General features: G+C 40.7%; 1 protein-coding gene across 4 annotated transcripts; it reads right to left on the bottom strand.

Annotated features, from left to right (window-relative positions):
- Positions 1–1,696: 1,696 nt before the first annotated feature.
- Positions 1,697–21,045, bottom strand: uso1 (USO1 vesicle transport factor). 4 transcript variants are annotated; one of them, XM_085459080.1, is made up of 26 exons: positions 20,812–21,045; positions 19,103–19,189; positions 18,463–18,527; positions 18,306–18,382; positions 17,994–18,005; positions 16,027–16,127; positions 15,838–15,940; positions 15,688–15,743; positions 15,459–15,579; positions 15,146–15,324; positions 14,902–15,042; positions 12,964–13,052; positions 12,722–12,876; positions 12,410–12,615; positions 12,261–12,281; positions 8,700–8,810; positions 8,404–8,522; positions 7,894–8,075; positions 7,670–7,791; positions 7,435–7,573; positions 6,069–6,235; positions 5,493–5,558; positions 4,934–5,032; positions 4,747–4,851; positions 4,398–4,613; positions 1,697–2,680 (listed from the first exon to the last, which is right to left on the bottom strand). In XM_085459080.1, the coding sequence occupies exons 1-26, from the start codon at positions 20,875–20,877 to the stop codon at positions 2,606–2,608; spliced, it is 2,880 nt and encodes a 959-aa protein (XP_085315206.1). In that variant the 5' UTR covers positions 20,878–21,045; the 3' UTR covers positions 1,697–2,605. The 4 variants fall into 4 exon arrangements, with proteins under 4 accessions (XP_085315206.1, XP_085315209.1, XP_085315207.1 ...); XM_085459083.1 differs by lacking the exon at positions 12,261–12,281; XM_085459081.1 differs by lacking the exon at positions 17,994–18,005.
- Between the last annotated feature and the right edge of the window lie 49 nt (positions 21,046–21,094).

Raw genomic sequence — 21,094 nt, 5'->3', positions numbered from 1 at the left:
ATCATTTATGCTTTATGTTAAGTGTGTGTGTATGTGGACATTATATAAACTCTGCTTACTAACAGTTACACTGCACAGATGTTGATTAATGTAAGTTAAGGTAAAAGCTAAACAATCTCTAAAGCCTAGTGGTGAGAGAAATTGAAAGCCAGATCAGTTATAATTGCTTATATGGAAAATTTAAAGAAACAGAAAGAAAGAAAAAAGGGATGGATGCCATGTTGTGAACAGGTCTGCCACACATTTTCATTTCAGGGTTTTTATTGCCCCCCAGCGGTGAAACTGCGCTATTACAGAAGCCGTATCAATCATAACCTTTACACATGTTAATGTTTTAAAATGATTATATTATACAGAAAAAGATAATCGGTAAGTAAAATATTAAATACACAGAAAAAATAATTTTGATACATGTCATTAACAGTCAGCTAGTAATAAATAAAAGTCATGAGTAATTCATGCTGCTTTCACTATGGCACCTCAGTCATGGCTTCGTCTGCCTTAATTGGCTTACTTTTAACCAGCATGTGCTTCAAGCAAGTTTTAAATTTCCTGTTTTATAGTTTGTTGTTCTTTGTTTCAGGAAAATCAGCCCTGACATGTCACTCTCCAAATACTTCTCTGCTTGCACCAATTTCTAATATTTCAAGCAACTGTTGTAGAGGCAGGACTTTTAACATTTTAATAATCCTTGTGTATTGCTGTGAAAAAGCATTTTCCTCCTTCCTTCCTAAACTATGATTTAATGTATTGAAGGCAGAAAAATCCTAATCTAAGTGATTTCTTGATTCAGCAAGACTGACAGTAATCAGGCCCGAGTGTGGTTAGTGAAACTGAACTCAGCTTTCAAAGGTGTGAAAACAGGTGTGGGTCACTATCAGCCAAGGTTGTTGGCTGATAGTGTGCTAACTGAGCAGGGCTGTGTGAAAACATGGGACTGTAGCTAAGGTCCCATTCTGTTTTCAACAGTTTAATAACATCAAGTGTGAACTTCTCCCACAAACGTCATCATAAACATGCGTCATGGTGGATTTATGTCAACAGGAGTGTGCCATTAAAGTGAAGCTTGTTTATTAACGTTTCCAAGGTAACTGGAAATCCAAAATATTTTCCTCAACCTAATTAAATGCAGTTATGACAAAGCATTATGTATCATTAAGAGTTTGGTGCTTTGTATGTATGGCATTAAACAAGAAGCGACTCCCTGATTCACTAACAGTACATGCAAACATATCTGCGAGTAATTCAACTGAGTCATGGGGTGTACTCAGTCACAGCACTGTATAATTGTGGATACTTTTTTCACAACTATGTTTATTAATAGTGTGCTTTATTATAATTTAGTTTGCAGTTTCACCAAGCTTTCATTATCAATTTTACTCCAGTCACACAAAGCCAGGCAGGATTTCAACTAAGCAACTAAACTCAGAAAGCATTTCATTTCAAAATATTATATTTGTATTTATTTTTATTCAACAAACATGGTGGTTCCTTCTTTCATGAATCAGGAGAACATGTTTGAAGCATCCAAGATGCAGATTTTATAGTCCACCTGTAGTTTCAGCACGGCGCCCCCACATCATCCCATTGTTAAGCTGTTTCCATATCAGAAAACCTTCTGAACTCTCTTTCACATCTTTTATCGATTCACAAGTTTTTCACCAAGGGAAATGAAAAGTGTTTAGCAGAAGACGTGTGAGGGTACAATAGTTTATTCTCAGTAAATGTACGATGTCCCGCCATGCCTCCTTTTCAGGTTTTAGTGACAGACACTAATCATTTAGTGTTATTAATTTGGCATGAAAACATTCAGCGTGAACATTTTTTTTTTTAAACACTTGAATTAAAAAAAAAAAATCCTAACAGCCAGGTCTTATTGTGGATTTAGTAAAATTTAATTTATCTACAATTATTCCTCCATATAGATAGATTCTTTATTCATTTCAATGTCGCTCTTAAAGTGATAAGTTACACAATATCATACAGAAGCTGGATGCCAGTATTGGACAAAAAGTTGCAAAAATATTTGTCTTTTTTGTCTCTTTACATCTTTTCCATCAGTGTTTTGCAGCATATTGCAGAGCAGTCGGTGAAATGGAACAACTGTGACGCTGAACTCGAACTGATCGGGGGGCGAAGTGCAGGTGACGCCAATGCTGCAGGTGCTTGTACTGGTGAGGGCAGCAGTGCAGGATGGGGAAAATGAGAATGCATTGTGACACATTTTAAATCCACTTCTGCAAATTCTCCAGATGTGTTAAATTTAACTTAAGGGTTTTTCTGTGATTAGGAACTATGTGACAGTACATTAGAAAAACAAAACAACTAATAAAATCCATCACAAACTGATGGTGAATGCAGCAGAGATGAATACACTGACATGTTTAAACCTCTCAGCTGTCGCTGAAAATTGAGTTTTTGGAAAGAACATCGTCATCTTGAACTAAAAATGTCCAAAAACTAACGCATACATGTGTTGGAGTAAAGAAGAAGACAGCATGGCAGCCCGGACGAGAAACTGCTTCCATATTTTAGTCCTACTCAGTTTCTCAGGTGCGTTTCTGCAGAGTCTTTTCTCTCCTTTTTCTCCTTTCACTGATTTTCTCTAGTCCTCATCTTCATCCTCCTCATCATCGTCGTCTGTCTGGTCCCTGGTGTCGAGGTCATCTTCATCTTCCACCTGCAAGGAAAGGGTCACAGTCTAACTAAAGCAGACAGACGAAACAGAACTGAGTGGTTCGCACTTACGTGTTTGCATCTATTCCTCTGTAACTATTAAATAATTACTCACTGCTAAAGCTACCACGACAGCAAACAAGCTTTAATGATACTTAGTCCAAGACTAGACACTAAAATCTTGCTGGGTTTTTTTTTTGTTTGTTTGGCAATGAAAAATAAGATGAATGACTAAAAAGAGTCAATTCCAACCCCTATAGGCCACAATCACACAGGCTTTGAGACCACAAAGCAGACACAGGTCACTGGAGACAACCTGTAGTCTCCAACCAGTTGGTGAGTGGTTGCTGTAGGTTGCTCACAGTTGATAGTGGGGGGGAAAAAAAAACAAGAAAACAACAACAGGTGCATAAAGTTAACCAGTGCTGCACCACAGATTGCGGTGGTCACCCGTAGTTTGTGTGTAACCTACAAACACTCATGAATTCCTTGCATGCAAACTGTGGGCTACTGCAACCTGCTTGCAACGAAAATCAATCATAAGAAGACTGCAGCACCCTCTTTGCAGCCATTTTCACTTGGTGACAGCCAGAAACCACTAGCCAACCAGTCGGTGAATAGACATTTTAGTTACCGCTGTCTCGGCATGTGTGACTGAGGCTGCAGTGTGGTCGTTTTTATTTTGAATCCTCGCTAATCAGAATCAACTCACTGTTCATTTATTTAGATCAGACTGAATAATCTGGGGAAAGTTTAGATCAGACTACATACATACTACACTGGGGTAAAAAAAAACAAAAAAAACAAAACAAAAAAAACAAGGGACAGTTTGAAATTTTATACTTAATCCAACTTTTTCTTCTCCAGCACTTTCAAATCCTCCATAACTGGCTATCTAATCAAAACTCTCACAACTGAAAAACATATTTAAGCTATTTTAAAAACTGCAATCAAATCAATTTTACACCAACTGTCATAGAGCCACATCAATATCATGAGATATGTCATAGTTTCAATAACAACACTGTGCTAATTTAATGTCTGTGATACAGGATGTTAGAAACAAGCAGTGTGACCCTGATGTTTGTTCTGTTTTAAGATCGTCCTCTGGAGAATATTCATCAAAGTGCAAACTTGCAAAAGTCTCGTGGCTCATTGTCAGTTCAATTCAAATTGTCAGACAATTTTCTTTTGGCATAAGAAGGCGTAGGCATAAAGACTTCCAAGAGCCTACGGCTACCTGAGGGGACCTGGTGAACCAAACTGACCTGGGATCTCTGCTGGATGTTACTGGTCATCTTTCTCTCCTCTCACTCAAAACTTTTAAAGAAAATTCTCAACCTTACTGCTGGAGGTTGTTGGGGCTGCGTGTTTTACTAGCCTGAGAACAAAACTAGAGGTAAAAGGCTGAAACAGCAGCTCCACCTCATGTGGATGTTCATTTTCTCTGTGACACCCATTTTCCTGTATGACAATACTAATGCAGGGAAGTAATCAGTCCCAAAATCTGCTGGGTGTCCCGTTAACAAAATATTCCTAAAATTAACAAAAATATTCATATTATTTAAATGTGAGGCTATTAGATATTTCATAATTTCTACTGTTGAATTTTAGTGGGCTGAACTAATTTGTTCCTTATGTTTGGATAAACGAGGCAGATTGGCAGTGAAAACTATACATTTTATACTGGTGATTTTAGAAAATGCTAATAGCTTTCCTACCGTCTCTCCCAGCTCTTTCAGTCTCTTCTTCAGGTTGGTGATCTTCTGGTCTTGGTCTGCCAACAACATCAGCAGGTCATCCTGCTCCTTCTTGGACTCCTGGACGTCAGTTTGCAGCTTCTCCTTCTCCGTCTGCAGGATGGCCACCGTGCTCGTAGTTGAATCCAGCCGCTTCTCCAGCTCCGCCCGGCTCTCCGACAGGTTCTTTACCTCTGCCTGAGCCGCAGAGGGAGAGGAAGGAGACGGGAGAGAGGGAGTTAATATATGAGAAGTCCAAGCTGAATGCAGTATAAAAACATTACGGTAAATGAGGGTCAAGTGATTTAGAGGATCACATATTCTCACGCACCTTTAGTCTCTCCATCTCAGACGTCTGCGCTCCCAGCCTGCTCTCCAGTTCAGCCATCTTTGCAGCATCTAATGAGCTGTCACTAGAGGGGAGTGTGTCAGAGCACTGAGAGAAGCCAGAGAAAGGTTCATTAGTTTTAAACAACTTCAGCAAATCTATGTCAAATTGATCTTCTCATGATTTTTACCCCGACTTCAGCTCTTCTGAGCAGGTCTTGTCTCTCCATCTTCAGCTGGCCGATTTCTGTTGACTGGGACTGAACTTGACTTCTTAAAGCCTCCAGTTCCTGCAACACAGCACACATTCAGCACATGTACAAAATACTAACACCCGATCTGATTAATGCCTCCAGGTTAACTCTGGTGACATATATAATTCTTATTGTGAGAGAAAATAAGGTAATCCGAGTACAAAGTCTGTGTCCCAGAAGTCCATCCCGTCCTAAAACCACTAATACTCTACAGCAAGCTGTAGCGCTGCACTTCCTGAGAGGTTCTTCAGGCTTGAGTCACACCCTCTTGCATACATGTAAACATCATAAATCATCTTGAATATTTATGTCAATAAAAGTGAAAATAAAACGGTACACTTAAAGATTTACCTCTCTGTTAGTCACAAGAGTAATTCGAACACTTATTTAGTGACAAAACAAGCATTTGCCTCATGCGCTTAACCTTTTGAAACATTTTTAGCAAACAGGGGGTTCAAAGGAAAAGCAGGGACAGGTGTGAAGTGATGAATCCCACCTGGAGCAGCTCTGTGTCGTCTGATCCTCCTGCTGGACCCTCTGCTGTCTGTGCAGCTCCTGATTTCTACAGTTACACAGAGTTAAAACATTATGCAGTCACTTTCACTCCAGATACAATATGTAACTATGTGATTAACCCAAATACAGACATGAAGCAGTTTTTAGAAGCTCCCATATCCAGATATGTCAAAGTTTAAACGTAAAGGTTTCTTTGTGTCTTTGGATTTGGATTGCATGTTTATAGTTGCAGTAGTGTTTTCTGGTTGATCTTCGTCTTCTAATTTATTCTACAGGTGTGGTTTAAACATTATAATGATATAATAAGTGTTAATTCTAAAATAAGACATAGAAAGCAATGTATCAGTCCAAATCAATTGATTAATCTCTGGTGGTTGTATAGAGTCCACATTGCTCCCCGTGTGTCAGTCAGCTGTTTGGAGGACTATTTTGCCTACAGTTGTTTTACACCAACAAACGCATCAAAACAGCTTTAAAACATCTCTCTGGAATCAGCCCCCAGAACAACAATGCCAGTACACACAGACTTAAAAAGAAAAGAAAAAAAGATACTAACCAGGCTGCTGATGAGAGCATCTTTGTCACCAAGTTGTGTTTGAAGTAGCGAGTGCTGTTTGCGGAGCTCCTCCACCTCCTCTCTGAGCTGGGTCAGCTCTTCTGTCTGCAGCCCGTTCACCTGAGAGCCGTCTCCCTGGCTGTTGGACTGACCCTGGTTCTCTTTAGCTGAAGTTAGAGCACAAACACTCAGTTTAAGTGTTAACAACAGCAATACTGATGCTGATGTTATCCCTAAATCTACAATCCTGAGCTGATTTAAGGCTCAATCACGCTGGAGTAAAAATGGGATAGCAACCTTCTCGTGAGTAGAAGGAGGGGGAAGCTTGGTGGTTTACTGGTGACTGCATTGAAATCTTTGCATTTAGCAACCAACTGCTAGTAGTTGCAGCAACTATCTGGCCATTGTGACCACTGTTAATCCAAAGGTTAAAGCAGCCTGTCTCCAAACAATCATGGCCTAATTTGGACTGACTGTAAACATTCTTAGACAGATTGACAAAGGTTTGGAAATAACTGTCATCTAATTTATCAACAGACCACTTACTAACACTTTGCAATCAATTTGACTCTGTGCTCAAGTCAGTCTCTCTGCAATATGGGACAAGTCCGCTACATCAGAGCAGGGTAGGTGAGCCTATGTCATCCATCCACCCTCTTCAGCTTATCTAAGTAAGGGTCACAGGGGGAGTCTTTCCCAGGTACCTTAGGGCGACAGGAAGGGTACACTCTGTACGAGTCACCAGTCTGTCGCAGGGCTAACACAGAGAGACTCGCACACTCACATTCACACCTATGGGAAATTTATAATCACCAGTTAACCTAACCCCACTAACTGCATGTCTTTGGACCACTGGAGAAATCCAGAGTACCCAGAACCCAGCATGGGCATAATTTTGCAGTTAAATCGCCGTCCTGCAGCAGCTACATCACCATTTGTGAATAAACCTCTGAATTTCAGTCTCCTATCTACGAGGTTCTGGCTGAACTCTGATTCTAAGTAACAGGCTAGAAATACTCAGCTTTTACATGTCTGTGAGCTACAAAATTTCATTTTAACATTTTGTTTATGAAACAAAGTAAATTGCTCCTATGAAACGTGGCTGTGTGCGTGACGGTCTCGCACAATTTGATATAAAACAGTATCTGGGGATGTTGCTGCACATCCCTGTCGCTCTATTATCTGAGCAAGGGGGCAGTAAAAGCTTAATGTGCCCGCCGGAATGAGGTTGATAGGATTAAAATCCTGCATGTCAGTCCCTCATTTCTCATTCATTATGAGAAAATGTATTTTAAATGAACTAAATCTCTATATTTTATGTATCTAAATTCACACCACACACACACAGCCGATGAGGTGCACCCACCTAATTTCAGCTTGAGGATGTTGTACTGGTCTTTGTGCTGCAGGATCTGTGACTGCTGCTGGGTGATTGTAGCCTGCAGCTGTTCATTCTGGGAGGTCATGCATGCCACCTGCTCCTTCAGCTCCTGAAGCTGAGCGTCCTGAGGATCATGTGATCAAAAATCAATCTGTCAGCAGGAGAGTATATCAAACTGAACAAACACAACATGTAACAAAATGAAAATTGTGTTATTTACCTGCTCTCTGATCAGCTCTTTATACTGAGTCACAATGTTGTCGTGCTGCTCTAATGTCTTCTTCACCTCCTCTTCCTTCTTCTCCTCCTCGCTAGACTTGTGAACTGCTTTGGTTATCACTCCTGTGGAAAAGTAGGGAGAAGAACATAACTCGTTAGGCCAACTGAAACTCTGCAATAGTTCTCTTAAACTGTTCTTGTTAGGATGAATGTGACGGGACTGACCTTCCAGTTCTTTGACCAGCTTGGTAAACTCATGATCGAACAACATCTGCTCTGGAGACGGGAAGACGGGCTGCGGCTTCTGAGCCGCCCGCGAATACAGTTCATGTTTGGTGATGAAGCACAGCTTCTCTACAAAGTTTTCCTTTCCGATCCGCTTCTCGATGAGCTGCTTTAGCTTCTCTCTGAAGAGGAGAGAGCACAGTAGCTTTGTCACAATATTAAACAGATTTTTATTTGTTTTAAATTTGTCAAATCAGGGGACAAAGACACCACATTTAAACAATGTACCTCTCATTTAAACACTTTAGATACACAAATGATGGATATATATCAGCTGAAATGATGAAAATCTGATTTGTGAAATGCATGTAATCTATATTTTTTTAACTTATCACCATAATAATGTGTTTACTTGTGTGTATACTGAGTATTGTTGTCGTTCTGTCACCAAAAATGTTAGGTAAACCTAATTATAGCATGCACATGTTTGAGTGAGTGAAAGAGATTTACTTGGTATAGTTTTCCAGCGAGTTGTCGTTATAATAGATGCAGATGCCGAGAAGCAGCGCACACAGGCCCTGCACCAGCCTCTCGTCCTCCCCCAGGTTCTCTGAGATCTGAGCGGTCAGCTACAAGAGTCAGTGTCAAGGACTCATCCAAGTAAAGCTGCACATTTTAAGTAAGACTGAATGAGAGGTTTTAACCTAAACACAAAATCAAACTGAATAAAAGAAAAAAGCATAATAAATAACTTGTTTACGAGGCATTAAGAACCCTATGAAGTAGTAAAACTGACAAAAGGATACAAAAGGAACATTTTCTTGATTGTGCAGAAAGTGCGTAACGGCAATCGGACAGTTGCTGATCCATGTACACAGCAGCATGAGGAGGCCCACCCTGGTCTGCACTTTACTGCCCTGCAGAGAAAAACAACAAGACAGAAGGAGAGTCAACGTGTTTCTGTAGAACTACAGTGACACTTAGAAACACAAAAACACGATGCTACACGGCAAAAAACACAGAAAAGAGAGTCAGACTGAATCCTCATCACATTTAAACGTGACTGGGAATAGTTTAGAGGTTGGATCCAGATTACTTAACCAATTAACGTATCTAGTAAGCAGCCATTTCATCAGAGCATGAGCGGAGTATAGATGTTAGCTCTAAAATGGTAAATTACATTAAAAAAGAAGCATTGGATTTGCTGGTACAGCAACAATTAAGCATCCCTATCAGTGGAAATGGCGAAGTTAAAACAATGCATGTCCTTTTCTGGTCAATAAAAATAAGGAAATGGTTAAAGTAATCCTTCAACACATGTCATACATTAGTGGTTAATGAGGTTATCATAAGGACAGTCAAAACAAAAACATTAACATATTTAGACTGAGGTTAGATTTATCAGAGCAAGCAATCCTGTGATAATTACTAAAAAAATGTAAATAAATAAAATAACTACATGATCAACAATAAAATCAGTTTGCTTTGAAAATAATTGATTGCAAAGTGTTATGAAACTGCAACGGAAACTTTCTCATTTCCAGCTGTCAGCACATGCAAAGCAAACCCCGCTAAATGTGCTTTTCAGGATTTTTTTTTTAATGACATAAATTGTTTCATTATTATTAAAAGAGCTTAAAGATCTTTAAAAGAGCTCAATGTGGATTTCTTTTTTCCTTCTTTATAAAAAACGTCCCTCAAATGCGCACATTTATGGGAAACTGATGCCAGCGAGTGGATATGTCATCTCTATCACTGAAAGGAAGACAGGATGATTTTCATGGAGTTGGAACATGAGATGATGAAAAACAACAGTGTGACGCGGTACGGAGATGAGCAAAAACCTGTTAAGTTTAAATTGTGGCTTAAGACTGCCAATCAACAGGTGCATTAACACTTAACGCGCGACATGCTTTTAAGAAAGGAGCTCTCTGAGTAAGCAGTGAAGGTGTGGATAAAAACTAATCAGCATTCAAAACTATAAAAACTTACAAAAATCACCTTTTCAGCTTTTGTCTCCAAATGTGACGCAATGCAAAATAAATAAAATGAAGAGGAAAACAAAAGAAAAGACAATGACCACCACAGGCGTCAACTGAGCACACATTGGCCTGGTCTCTACAAAGACGTCATATGTGTGTGGGGGGCACTGATGACCATTAACACTTGAGACATTGCTGAAATTGACTTATGTAAAGCAAATGCTGTGTGACACAGCTTCATAATACAAAATAATCTTAGAGGAAACATTTCCACTTCTGTATCTCTTCCAGGAAACCACCAACACAACACATCACATCAAGGCACAGCTATCCAGTTACAACTGTCTAATGGGCTGCACTGCTGCCAGCCTGAGACTGGAAGTCAGAAGAGGTGTGGCTCGTATGAATGTGTGTTTTTAACACAAAGCTGCACACTGCATATGCCTGACACAAAGACATCTTCTTCACAAGTATGAGCCACTGTCAGAGATCTTAATTCTGTTCTAGACAATCGGTGACAAAAATCTGTTCGCTACCTAGAATCCAAATCACATTTGCAGATTTTAGTAGACAATGGTCGCCCCCACGCAAGCAGTCGGCAACCACTGGCTGCCAGGGAAAAAGGTCTATTTGTCAATTGGATGGCAAGTTGTTGCTGGGTGTTTCTGTGAAATTGTTTACTAAAGCATCATTACCATAATCCTAGAAAATAATCAGTTACCCCCCCAGCCAGGACAACAACCCCCCCCCCCCCCCAAAAAAAAAAGAAAAATAAAAATAAAAATACTTATTCCACAATAGGTTGGTGAGTAGCAGCTGACAGGCACATTAGGGCAAACTAGTCATGAAGAGACTGATTTAGACTCCTGCACAAAATCTATGTTGTAACCAGAAAACCCTCTTAACCCTTTGCTGCACTCTTCCACATCACTGAGTAGTTTGGGTACATCAGCTGCCTTGATCCGATGTGTAGTTACATTTATCGGGAGGTACACGTCAGCTGTCATGGAAGGTTACAGTGTAGGTTTACAACGGGGTTTCCGGTTCGTAAGTTATGACATAGATTTTCTGCAGAAGTCTACATGATGAAGCATAACAGTCCTGTACTGATAACCTCCTTTGGTCACTAGCATGCCACTATAACTTGTCAGCAAGCAATTAGGTTAGTCGATGATGGCCTTCAAGCCTGAGTGACTGAAGCCTTAGCCACTTTACACTTGAGCACAATCCTGGATTTGTGGTTCCATCTCACCCACACTTATGAACAAGATCCTGAGATACTTGAATAACACTAAAATGGGAAAGCAAACCTGCAGGAGTGCCCTCTACAGTTTTTAAACGGAGCACCAGGGCCCACCAGACAGCACATGCTCATACCAGCTGCCTTAGTTGAACAGTTTTCACATGTTCGTCAGGCTGGATATCAGGTAATGGAGGTTGGATGCAAATGTCCGTCGCAGACACATAACAATGTGGCTCTTGCACAAACTACCTAACCACGCTGAGGGTTTTCATTAGTGATAATAATTCTGAAACATGAAATGATTTCACTTCCTCTTTTACAGGAGGTGACCGTCAAGCTCTTGGTAGGAAACTTGAGCACACCATCAAGGCTTAGAGGTTGTGAGTATCCAAAGACCAACCTCAGGCCTCAAGCAATAGGAGCTCAAAGTACGTTTATCTTTATCAAGTTGTTTCACAACAGATAAGTACCAGCAGTAATTTGGAGCCTTTCAGCAGCATGAAGTTAGTTTTTAAATCTGTTTTGGTACCAAGGTTATGTTTTACAAGGCCTCTTTGATCCCATTATTTGGGATTTCCAGTTCAGAAATATCTGAACCCAAAGGAAGACATAAAAATCATACACAGTCCTATAAATCATCTGCCAGTTTTGCTGTGCGCCATGCAGGACAAAAAGCAGTGACAGTCACTCACTTGAACAGGAGAAGGCCCAAAAGTTGCTGCAGTACTCACTTCCTGAACAAACAGATAAGGGCTTGCAGCACAGCAAACAAAGTTCAAAGTTTAAAGTAGGTGTCAGGATGATAGCACCAGAGATAAACAATTAAAAACAGCCAATGTGTCCCTTTTCTCTGAACCTCTCGGGTGTCCACTTGTGTACTTCCCCACAAGCCCCTGGTGAAAACACTGACAGCAACCACATCTTACAGGTGTGTGAGGAGGAGTTCACTTGTGTGTCACCCTAATGAGGAAGCGCTGGGTCAAAGCTTTCAGTTAGGGACAAAGATCGGGTAGTAAAGAGTTATAAGGAAGCAAGATCCCCCAACAAGTGGGCCAACAAGACCCCTACTACAACTGCCAAGCCAAAAACATAACACAGACAGGTGCCACCCAAACACTCACACACAGGTACACTTTACTCACCCGCCGGACGATCTTATCACCCTGCAAAACCACAATAATGTGACACTGTTCTCTTCACTGTGATCGACAATAGTGCTGTTTTAAGAAACCTATGGCAAACGGAGACACACAGCCTATCAGCACGCTCCTCTGTATCATCATTGCCCTACCTGGGAAAGGATGTTGGTGCACTGCTGCAGCAGAGACACAGGGGGCTTGCCCAGGCTGGTGGCAAGCTGAACCCTCAGCAGCTGCTCTTTCTGGGTGAGGTTGTCCTGCAGGGCATGAGCTAAGGCCACAGCAGCACACCAGTTTGAAAGAGAGTCTGCTGAGAACAGGCCTCCACACAGCAGCTGTCCTGCAGAGATGGAATTGGCTAAAAGGCAGAAAAAAGTGAGCTATTAAGCACTTAAAACAGTGTGAACCATCTAAAAGCACAGACCACATGTTATTTATTTATAGGACCTGAAACTGTTACTGACCATCAATGGTGGAGGGCAGCAGTGTAGCAACTATCTCCCCCTGGCCTTTCTGGTTTTTATAGAGGAAACACTGAAAACAGTAAAGGACTGCACAGCGAAGCACAAATGGTTGTCTCTCGTTCACCATGGACATGAGCAGCACCACAATGGCTGGTCTGTGGGGACATGAAGAAGAGAGGTCACCATAGGATTTAGATGGATAAAGGCGATTTAACAGGTCAGTCCACTGGTTGTGTTTTTACCTTGGTGGGTTTGATGGAGCGTTGACAGAAGCAAAATAGTCCTGGTTGACCTGAGAGCCTCTGATAACCTCTGAAACTGTGTTGATGGTCTGAAAGAAAGCATCCAAATCAAAGTCACGATCATTAATCTGCATAAGCTCACTGCTGAGCAACAAAAATTCTCTTTTTTCAGCTTTGTTACTCTAAGTATCATGACATATCAAACCAGTTTCCATGTCGAAGTGTCTCCTGCAATGCACAAAGCTCCCATCTTTTTAATTTGATGCATTTTTTTTCCCCCAAATGTCAATCTGGACCTTTCTAGATTTTAATTAGCCCCATACAGAGGCATGTCTTTAAGCTTTAGAAACTCCCAGTGTACCCTAAAGTCTCTGGTCTCACAGTATCCCAGACACAAAATATAAATCACTGTCTGGCCGACCAAGATTTCAGTGTGGACATTGATCTTAGGATAATACGGTAACTATTTGTCAGCAAACAATTCAAGCCACACCATTGCTATCCTCATTGTGGATGGGATCCTCCCAGCGCTCTTGTTCGAAGTCATTTTAATTTTTGGTTTTCTTCCTCCAATATGATTACATTTGTCTATCAATGAGTCACCCGCAGCCGCTTTACTTTACTGACCGACCCAAAACATAACATGTTTTTCAGGAGAATTTAAACCCTTGTCCTAAATGCAGCTGTGCTGATGCATGACATGAAGGAAAGTATTGGACCACACCTCTTACTGTCTGAGGTTGTAGTCTGTAGCACGGGGTCCCCACAAGGAACAGTACTCGGCCCTTTCCTCTTAACCCTGTACACTGCGGACTTCAGTTATAACACGGACACTTGCTATCTCCAGAAGTTCTCAGACGACACCGCCATTGTGGGTCAGGTGTCGGAGGGAAATGAACTGGAATACAGGGGGTCATCAAATACCTCTTTGCATCAATGCCAGCAAGACGAAGGAGCTGGTGATTGACTTCAGCAAAAAGCCAGCCCCTATTACACCAGTGAACATCCAGGGTTTGGACATTGAAACAGTGGAGGAGTATAAATACCTGGGTGTTCACCTCAACAACAAACTGGACTGGCCCACAAACACAAATGCACTTTACAAAAGGATCTAGAGTCGTCTCCACCTGCTATGGCGGCTGAGATCCTTCGGGGTGAACAGGCCACTCCTAAGGAAATTTTACGACACTGTGGTGGCGTCTGCTATTTTCTATGCTGTGGTCTGCTGGAGTGGTGGAATGGCAGAGAGGGACAGGAGGAACCGCAACAAACTGGTCAGGAGGGCCAGCTCTGTCCTGGATTCTCCGCTGAAGTCCATCGAGCAAGTTGGGGAGGGGAGGATGTTGTCTAAGGTAACATCCATCACGGACAGTCCCTGCATGAGACTGCACTCGTTCAGCAGTAGACTTTGACACCCAGAGTGTAGGAAGGAGCGCTACCGCAGGTACATTCTTACCAGCAGCTGTCAGACTCTATAATGCAGCTTAACATTCTTTTGGTCATCTTACTCACCAGCTTGTTTGTTTACTGTACATTTTATACATGTCTCCGTACAATTTTTCTATACATATTCTGTACATTGTTACCTGTACATACCTGTATATACGAACTTCGGTTGCTTATGTTTATAGGACCACCTTGTGTCTTCCTTTTATATTTTATTTTCCCTTGCTGTAAGAGTTCTGTAACACCGAAATTTCTCATCCGTGGGATAATAAAGGTTTATTCTATTCTATTTGAATTGATGTGTTTAGGTTCCACTGCCATTGCTGTATAAACCATACAAACATAAATGTTAGGACCTCTCTGAATTCGAATGTGATACGTTTTAACCTCTCAGACATGCCTCAGCACTTGTTTGCTGTGAGAACTAAAGAAGCTTTTGAATGCTTCAATGGCTAATGGTCCCAGACTTAACGAGCGGGTTGTTGTGATTACCTCAGTGAGGATGTCTGCAGGGACACCAGTGGCCATGAGGATGGTGCACAGCTGCTGCAGTAGGCCACACTGGAACATGGACTTCTGACAGCTGGCTGTAGCTCCAGGAGAGTTCACTGGAGACACCATGACTCGCACCAGCTGGGATTACAACATTATTTAACAGTTATTTAAGAGTTTTAACAAATAATATTCAGCTGTTTTTAATTAGTACTTAGATCAAGATAACAATTAGATATATTACCTGCAGCATGAGATGAAGGTTTGTGACCTTTTGTGCAGACCAACCAGAGTTATCATCACCAACCTCGAACCAGGGCTTCATTCTCTGGATGTAGGAGCCTTCTTTAAAGAAGTTCTGGTTGGAGCTGTTGTTCTTTAGCAGGTTGAGGAGAAGAAGCAGACAATCCTCTACCACAATACCTGCACACAAGAAAGAGGACAGATGTCAGGACATATCACAAGCCAAAAAAACCACCAAAAAACCCCCACTGTGTTTAGAGAAAAGAGGTAGGATCGTATTGTTCAGTAACAATTCTGTGTAAAAATCAATTTACCTCCATCGCTGCTGCCTTCTTCTGTGATGATATCTAGGAGGCGTTCAAACGCATTCTCAAATGCCACAATTTTCTGAATGGCAGCGTTGCTTTTAGTCAGCTGTTGAAGTAGCAACAAGCCCTGATGGTGGCAGAAAACAAAATGTCACAGACTCAAACAGACCTCTACTCAACACTCTGTTTCAAAGGGGTTCAAATACAGTGTAATACAAAACGTAAGTGTGCTTACATCATTGCGAATTACTTCTCTGGAGTCTGCCAGCAGGTCCATCAATCTGGAAACACCTGTGAGAGTAAACAGAAACAAAAAATGTTGCTGTTAAAGCAATAAATTCCCGACGTGACAAAGTTCGATATAATGCAGAGATAAGAAACTCACCCATGGGGCTGACCAGAATAATACCCTGGATCTGTGGACCCTGGTTCTTCAGCAGAGCAGTTAGCAGCTTCACTCCGGGCCACCGTACATGAAAGTCAAACTCCTAAAAATGCAGAAAAGCATCAGATGGGGGTCAGGAAAAATTTAACAATACAGAGTTTCTGCTGCTGGATCAAAACCACTCTGTACCTCCAGCAGAGTGAGGAGCAGGGTTACGTGCTCAGGATCCTGGACGAACGTGTCTGTAAACTGGAGGCCGAGGTCGTCTGCCTGCTTCTGTGCGTTCTCATCTGTGAAGCGAGATTGAAAATGAGTCACCGTCTCAGGAGTCATCCATGAAAGTGTGTGGACCCAGCTGGTTTGTTCATATAAATCAGCCTGAGCAACACAGCAGTGAAGCTCACATGTATAACTTCAATTACCAATGACGAGCGACTTTACAGGTACCATGACAATGAGAGACGCGCTCAGGGTGACAAATGTGAACAAACCAGGAAGACAAGAGAGGCTACACACAGGAGAGGACAGCAGGGTTACTGCCAAAGGAAGTGTATTCTAAGCCCACAGTGATAAACAGTTAATTAGGGATGAGTGCAGCACTTTAAAGCAAAGAACTGAAAATAAATGGATGCTTTTCCCAGCTAAGGATCCATTACCGAGATTACAAAAAGAGTGTTCTTGTCTACTTTTAGTGGTATGACTTTATGCAAACAGCTATTGCCACAAACAGACTCAATAAAAGCTTCTACCCACAGGTCCTCATATATGCCTCCTGACTGAAAAACTGATGATTCACTCCCACTTTTAACTGTAGTAGAGCAGGTCGCTATATGCTGCTCTGACTTCATTTTGTACTATACTGAGATATATATATATATATATATATATATATATATATATATATATATATATATATATATATATATATATATATATATATATATATATATATATATATATATATATATATATATATATATATATATATATCTATCTATCTATCTATCTATCTATCTATCTATATATATATATATATATATATATATATATATATATATATATATATATATATATATATATATATATATATATATATATATATATACACACACACACTTACACACACACACACACACACTTATTTATTTTTTCCTCCATGTTATACATTTTAGATTTTAGCTGCTAAACTATTTTTCATTCTTCCTGCAACACTAACAATGGAGATCATTGATTAACATTAGTTAACTGAGATAAACTTATCTTAGTTAATTAATTAGTTAGTTAATATACATTAAATTTCAAGGTGGAGCACCTGCAGACAATAGCTTAACACTTTAGCTTCTTGCAGCTTATTGTTTTGGTTCCCTTGGTCCATCTTTACTGGTTTATTTTGCTCTAAACAAAGTTTTCAGCACCAGTTGGCTGTTGTGTTTAATGAAAATGCTCTGAAAAACCACAACGCATACTACCTGACAGCAGAAAGACACAGAGACAGGCTGCTGATGGCAATTGAAACCAAATCAGAGCTAAAAAGTAAATCACTACTGCCAGGTAGATAGAAATCTCTCTAGTTTTGCCCCCATGTACAATAATTAGTATTGGTATAACAACAACAACAACAACAGTGCAAAATTACTGAGGTATTAAAATGTGATGTGAGGGGAAAAAAAAAAAAAAAAAAAAAAAAAACAGCCAGAAGATGGGGCGTAATGAAACATTAGTGAAGCATTCTTGTCAACACCAAAGTGCCTTCCTGTTTATTTTCTGGTGCCCTCTAATTTTAGTGAAGTTAGTTATAACTAGTTAGCACTAAAGCTACTGCACAAAGGCACAGTTTGAGTACTGACCAGGCACAGACACATTCTTATGCTTCCCTGAGACAGGGAGAGAGGCTACTGCGTCTGCGAGTGCAGGGAGGAAGACAAGTTCAACGCCTTACCCAAAAGCTAGCATTCATTCCAAGTCCAGCATCAGCTGACAGACTTGTTAACCCATGCCATGACAACACCATTTTCATTTATCAGCTTATTTTAATCTTTGCAGGGAATACATTTAAAATGCGCTCTTTTTCAATAACCAAACAAAGGGGACTGTGTGATTCGTAAGTGCCGTTGGTGTTAGAGGGGTTGGCATCATGCACAGTCAAAGAGTTTTACCTTCTGATTCATCTGTAGGTTAAAACATGGAAGAGAAGAGAGAGACGAGAGTCTTTAAATAAAGCAGTCATCATCAGTGTACAGAAGAAGGGAATGCAAACTGACAGCTTTCCATGTTTAACATGAACTGAACTCGTTTACACATGCAAAACAAACATGGGTTTTAAGTCAGTTCAAACCATTTACAGAAGTCTCACAATGAGGAGGAATTCATTTCAATATAGTTAGAAATGTCTTTAGATCAGAGGTTTTATCTTCCAGTTATGAATTCAAGTTAAATTACACATTTTTTAAGGATGTGGGGTGTAATACCTTGTTCTTCCTCCTCATCATTGCAGATGACATTGTAAAGCGTATCCAAAGCATAGCCGAGGATTTCAGAGTCAGATCTGTTGCATTTGGGAGACAAACATTAGCATGTTTACTGAGCTGTAATCCACAAGCATTACAAGTATGAGTATTAACATACCTGTCAGTCTGTAGTATGTTAATCAAGTGATCCATTGCCTGTGTTCCAACTTCCATTCGATATTTCTAGAAAACATTTAAAAAAAAAATGCTCATAGGATCGGTAATGCAACCAGAACCTAAAATAAAGGAATTTTAGTTAGAAACATTCTGGATTTCTGTGGCATTTCTTGTGAAATACAGGAAACCTGCACATCTATCTGTGTAGCAGACCAGGACTAACACCCATGTGTGTTAACGTGAAACCCTGTGCCTCTTAAACCCCTTATTCAAGCTCGATAAACTCATTACTCATGGTTGACAGTGCAGCTAATGGCAAAACTGTCAGTGAACAGAAGTGACTTGGTGGAGGTCAGAGATGAGTTCATTTTAATCAGTAGAACGTGACAAACAAGACTTTTAACCAAGGCTACGGATGGCACGTTTATTGCAGTGAGACACAGCAGAAGACATGTGCAGACTGCTTTATGTACATGATGTTAGTGCAGTGATTTCAACTCAAAGTTTCACAGCTCTTCTCTTAAATAGTTTCACTAAAACCTTCAAGAAATTACAATTTTCCAAGGCAAGTTCGGATCCATTTAACTAGCAACTGACTGCATACAGCTTCAGGCCCTTTTAGTTCTCTACTTATACTTTACCTTGGAGAGGGACTTAAGAGCACGGACAGCATCTCTCCGATCTTCTAGAAGTGTGGAGGAGGCAACTCGATCGCACAGCTTCTGGATCTGTTAACGGACATATTATTTTTTTAACTATTATTGCCATGCTTGCTGATAATTTCTGTAATTTTATGTCTCTGAAATTGACAGAATTTTTGGAATGTTTTAAAGAGCTGTGGTTTCCAAGTCCCAAGGGTTCTGTGGTGGAGTTGTGAGGAGAAGAAGCAAAAAAAAAAACAAAAAAAAACAATACAAAAAAAACAAAATACTGTATATAATTACATTTAGCACACACAGACAGCTGACAACTTAAAGGAAAAAACACTAGTATTTCTGAACCCTTTCAAGTTTTGAAATCTTTTGTTTTAATCCAACACCATCTGACAGCTTGTGTCTTAATGTGCACCTTGGTCACTTCAGTAAGATTTACGTATCACTTATGAAAAGGCGCATGTGTGAATGCACGATGTTTCCTGCATCTCAAGTTGCTTAGCTCTTATTACTAAGATGATGAGTCAACACATGTTTAATGCAAACTGCCATGAAAGTCAACTGTGACAGTGTGATAAAGTGTCTAAGTTGTCTGTCTAAAATGAGATCTGGCTGATTGCAAAGGCCACAGAAAATGACTTGCATCGCTCTAATACTCAAACCATTCAGCAATCCTTCATGTCACCCTGGAAGACACCACTCCCATCATGGGATGAAGGTGACAACTTTGTATTGATTTGACGAGACAAAGGGGACAAGTGGACCCAACCCACCCCCCAAAAAAGGCCCACCAGATGCACTTATTGTAGGGAGGTTTACTGCTTTCATTTTCATACAGGTCCTATTCCAAAAGCAAAAGGCGGTCTAAAAATGCACATTTTCTTGGAAAACCGATAAGTTTTACTGCAGCATGGGATGTCGACAAGTCAACAGTAAATTAATTTAACACCTCTAAACACAGAAAGAGCAGTAACAAGGTGGAGAAACAAAACAGAATTTGAGAAAGTTTCTGTTCAAGTGTTTTGTGCATTCTCAGGAGTGACAGCTTTCTCCCTGAGCAGTCACTATACAAAGATCTGATTATATGTGGCTGTCTGCTGCAATTTCAGCAATGTGTCAGGAGATTCCTGCATGGAACACTATGCATGGCTGTCATCAGCTAAAGTACAAAATATTCAGTTATTTTTTTTGGTGCTTTTAAACCAATTGATTAGCAGGCAATCAATACTAAATAGTTCGCTGCCGCCCTACGTACACGACGAGGTCCATTTTTATGTTATACACTAGCTCATTTTACAAGATCGCACTAATATGTTTAGTAGATTTACAGATTAAAGTTAATCAAAACAAAACGCTGACGTGTAAACAGCTGACAGTCCTAACGGGCTGGTCCTTGGTGTCCGTGTCTTTCATGGATTTCTCCATTCATTGTGGCTTCACAGCAGGTTACACACACTCCCACTGCTGCCTGACAGATTAGCCACCTTAGCTCATTAGCCCTCTAACTAGCTCGCTGTCAGTTATTCGCCAAGTGAAAGGTATCTTAGGTATCATCACACATTCTCTTAGGTGTTTGTTATGTGACGGAGCAAAAAATAACTAGTTTAAAAACACAACTCTATCCCCCTGTTCTCAGTTTGTACGGCGCACAGCGGAGAAACGTAAGCTAGCCGCTGCTAGCCCAGCTGCTTTCCTACCGTCTCCGCTCCGGACGGCTGCGGCCCGGCTGCCTGCCCACTTATCACTCCTCTGAAGAAGTTCATCTCGGTGCCGTATTCAGAGCCTCTCTTTCTTCACAAAACACCCCTCTGCCGCCTCTCACTGTGCTCAGTATAATAGACACGTAAGAGAGTACACAATGATATATTTTTTACACTGTGTACACTGACCTATCCCGGAACACTAACGTTTGGGCACTGCGCATGCTCGCAAACGTGGCGATACGTGGCTCAGCAGCAGACCACCAGCCGGTTATTTAAA

The sequence above is a fragment of the Copadichromis virginalis genome, linkage group LG6 (assembly GCF_057382275.1).
Source record: "Copadichromis virginalis isolate Kocher_CV1m ecotype Utaka linkage group LG6, C_Virginalis_male_GT1.1, whole genome shotgun sequence".
NCBI lineage: Eukaryota > Metazoa > Chordata > Actinopteri > Cichliformes > Cichlidae > Copadichromis > Copadichromis virginalis.
This window is presented reverse-complemented; position numbering and strand designations above follow the sequence as displayed.

Coding starts and splice junctions, on each gene's coding strand:
- uso1 (XM_085459080.1), bottom strand. CDS start 20,877: ATGAACTTCTTCAGAGGAGTGATAAGTGGGCAGGCAGCCGGGCCGCAG. Junction 19,190..20,811: donor AGCCGTCCGGAGCGGAGACG/GTAGGAAAGCAG, acceptor GTCCGTTAACAG/ATCCAGAAGCTGTGCGATCG. Junction 18,528..19,102: donor CTCTTAAGTCCCTCTCCAAG/GTAAAGTATAAG, acceptor AATGTTTTCTAG/AAATATCGAATGGAAGTTGG.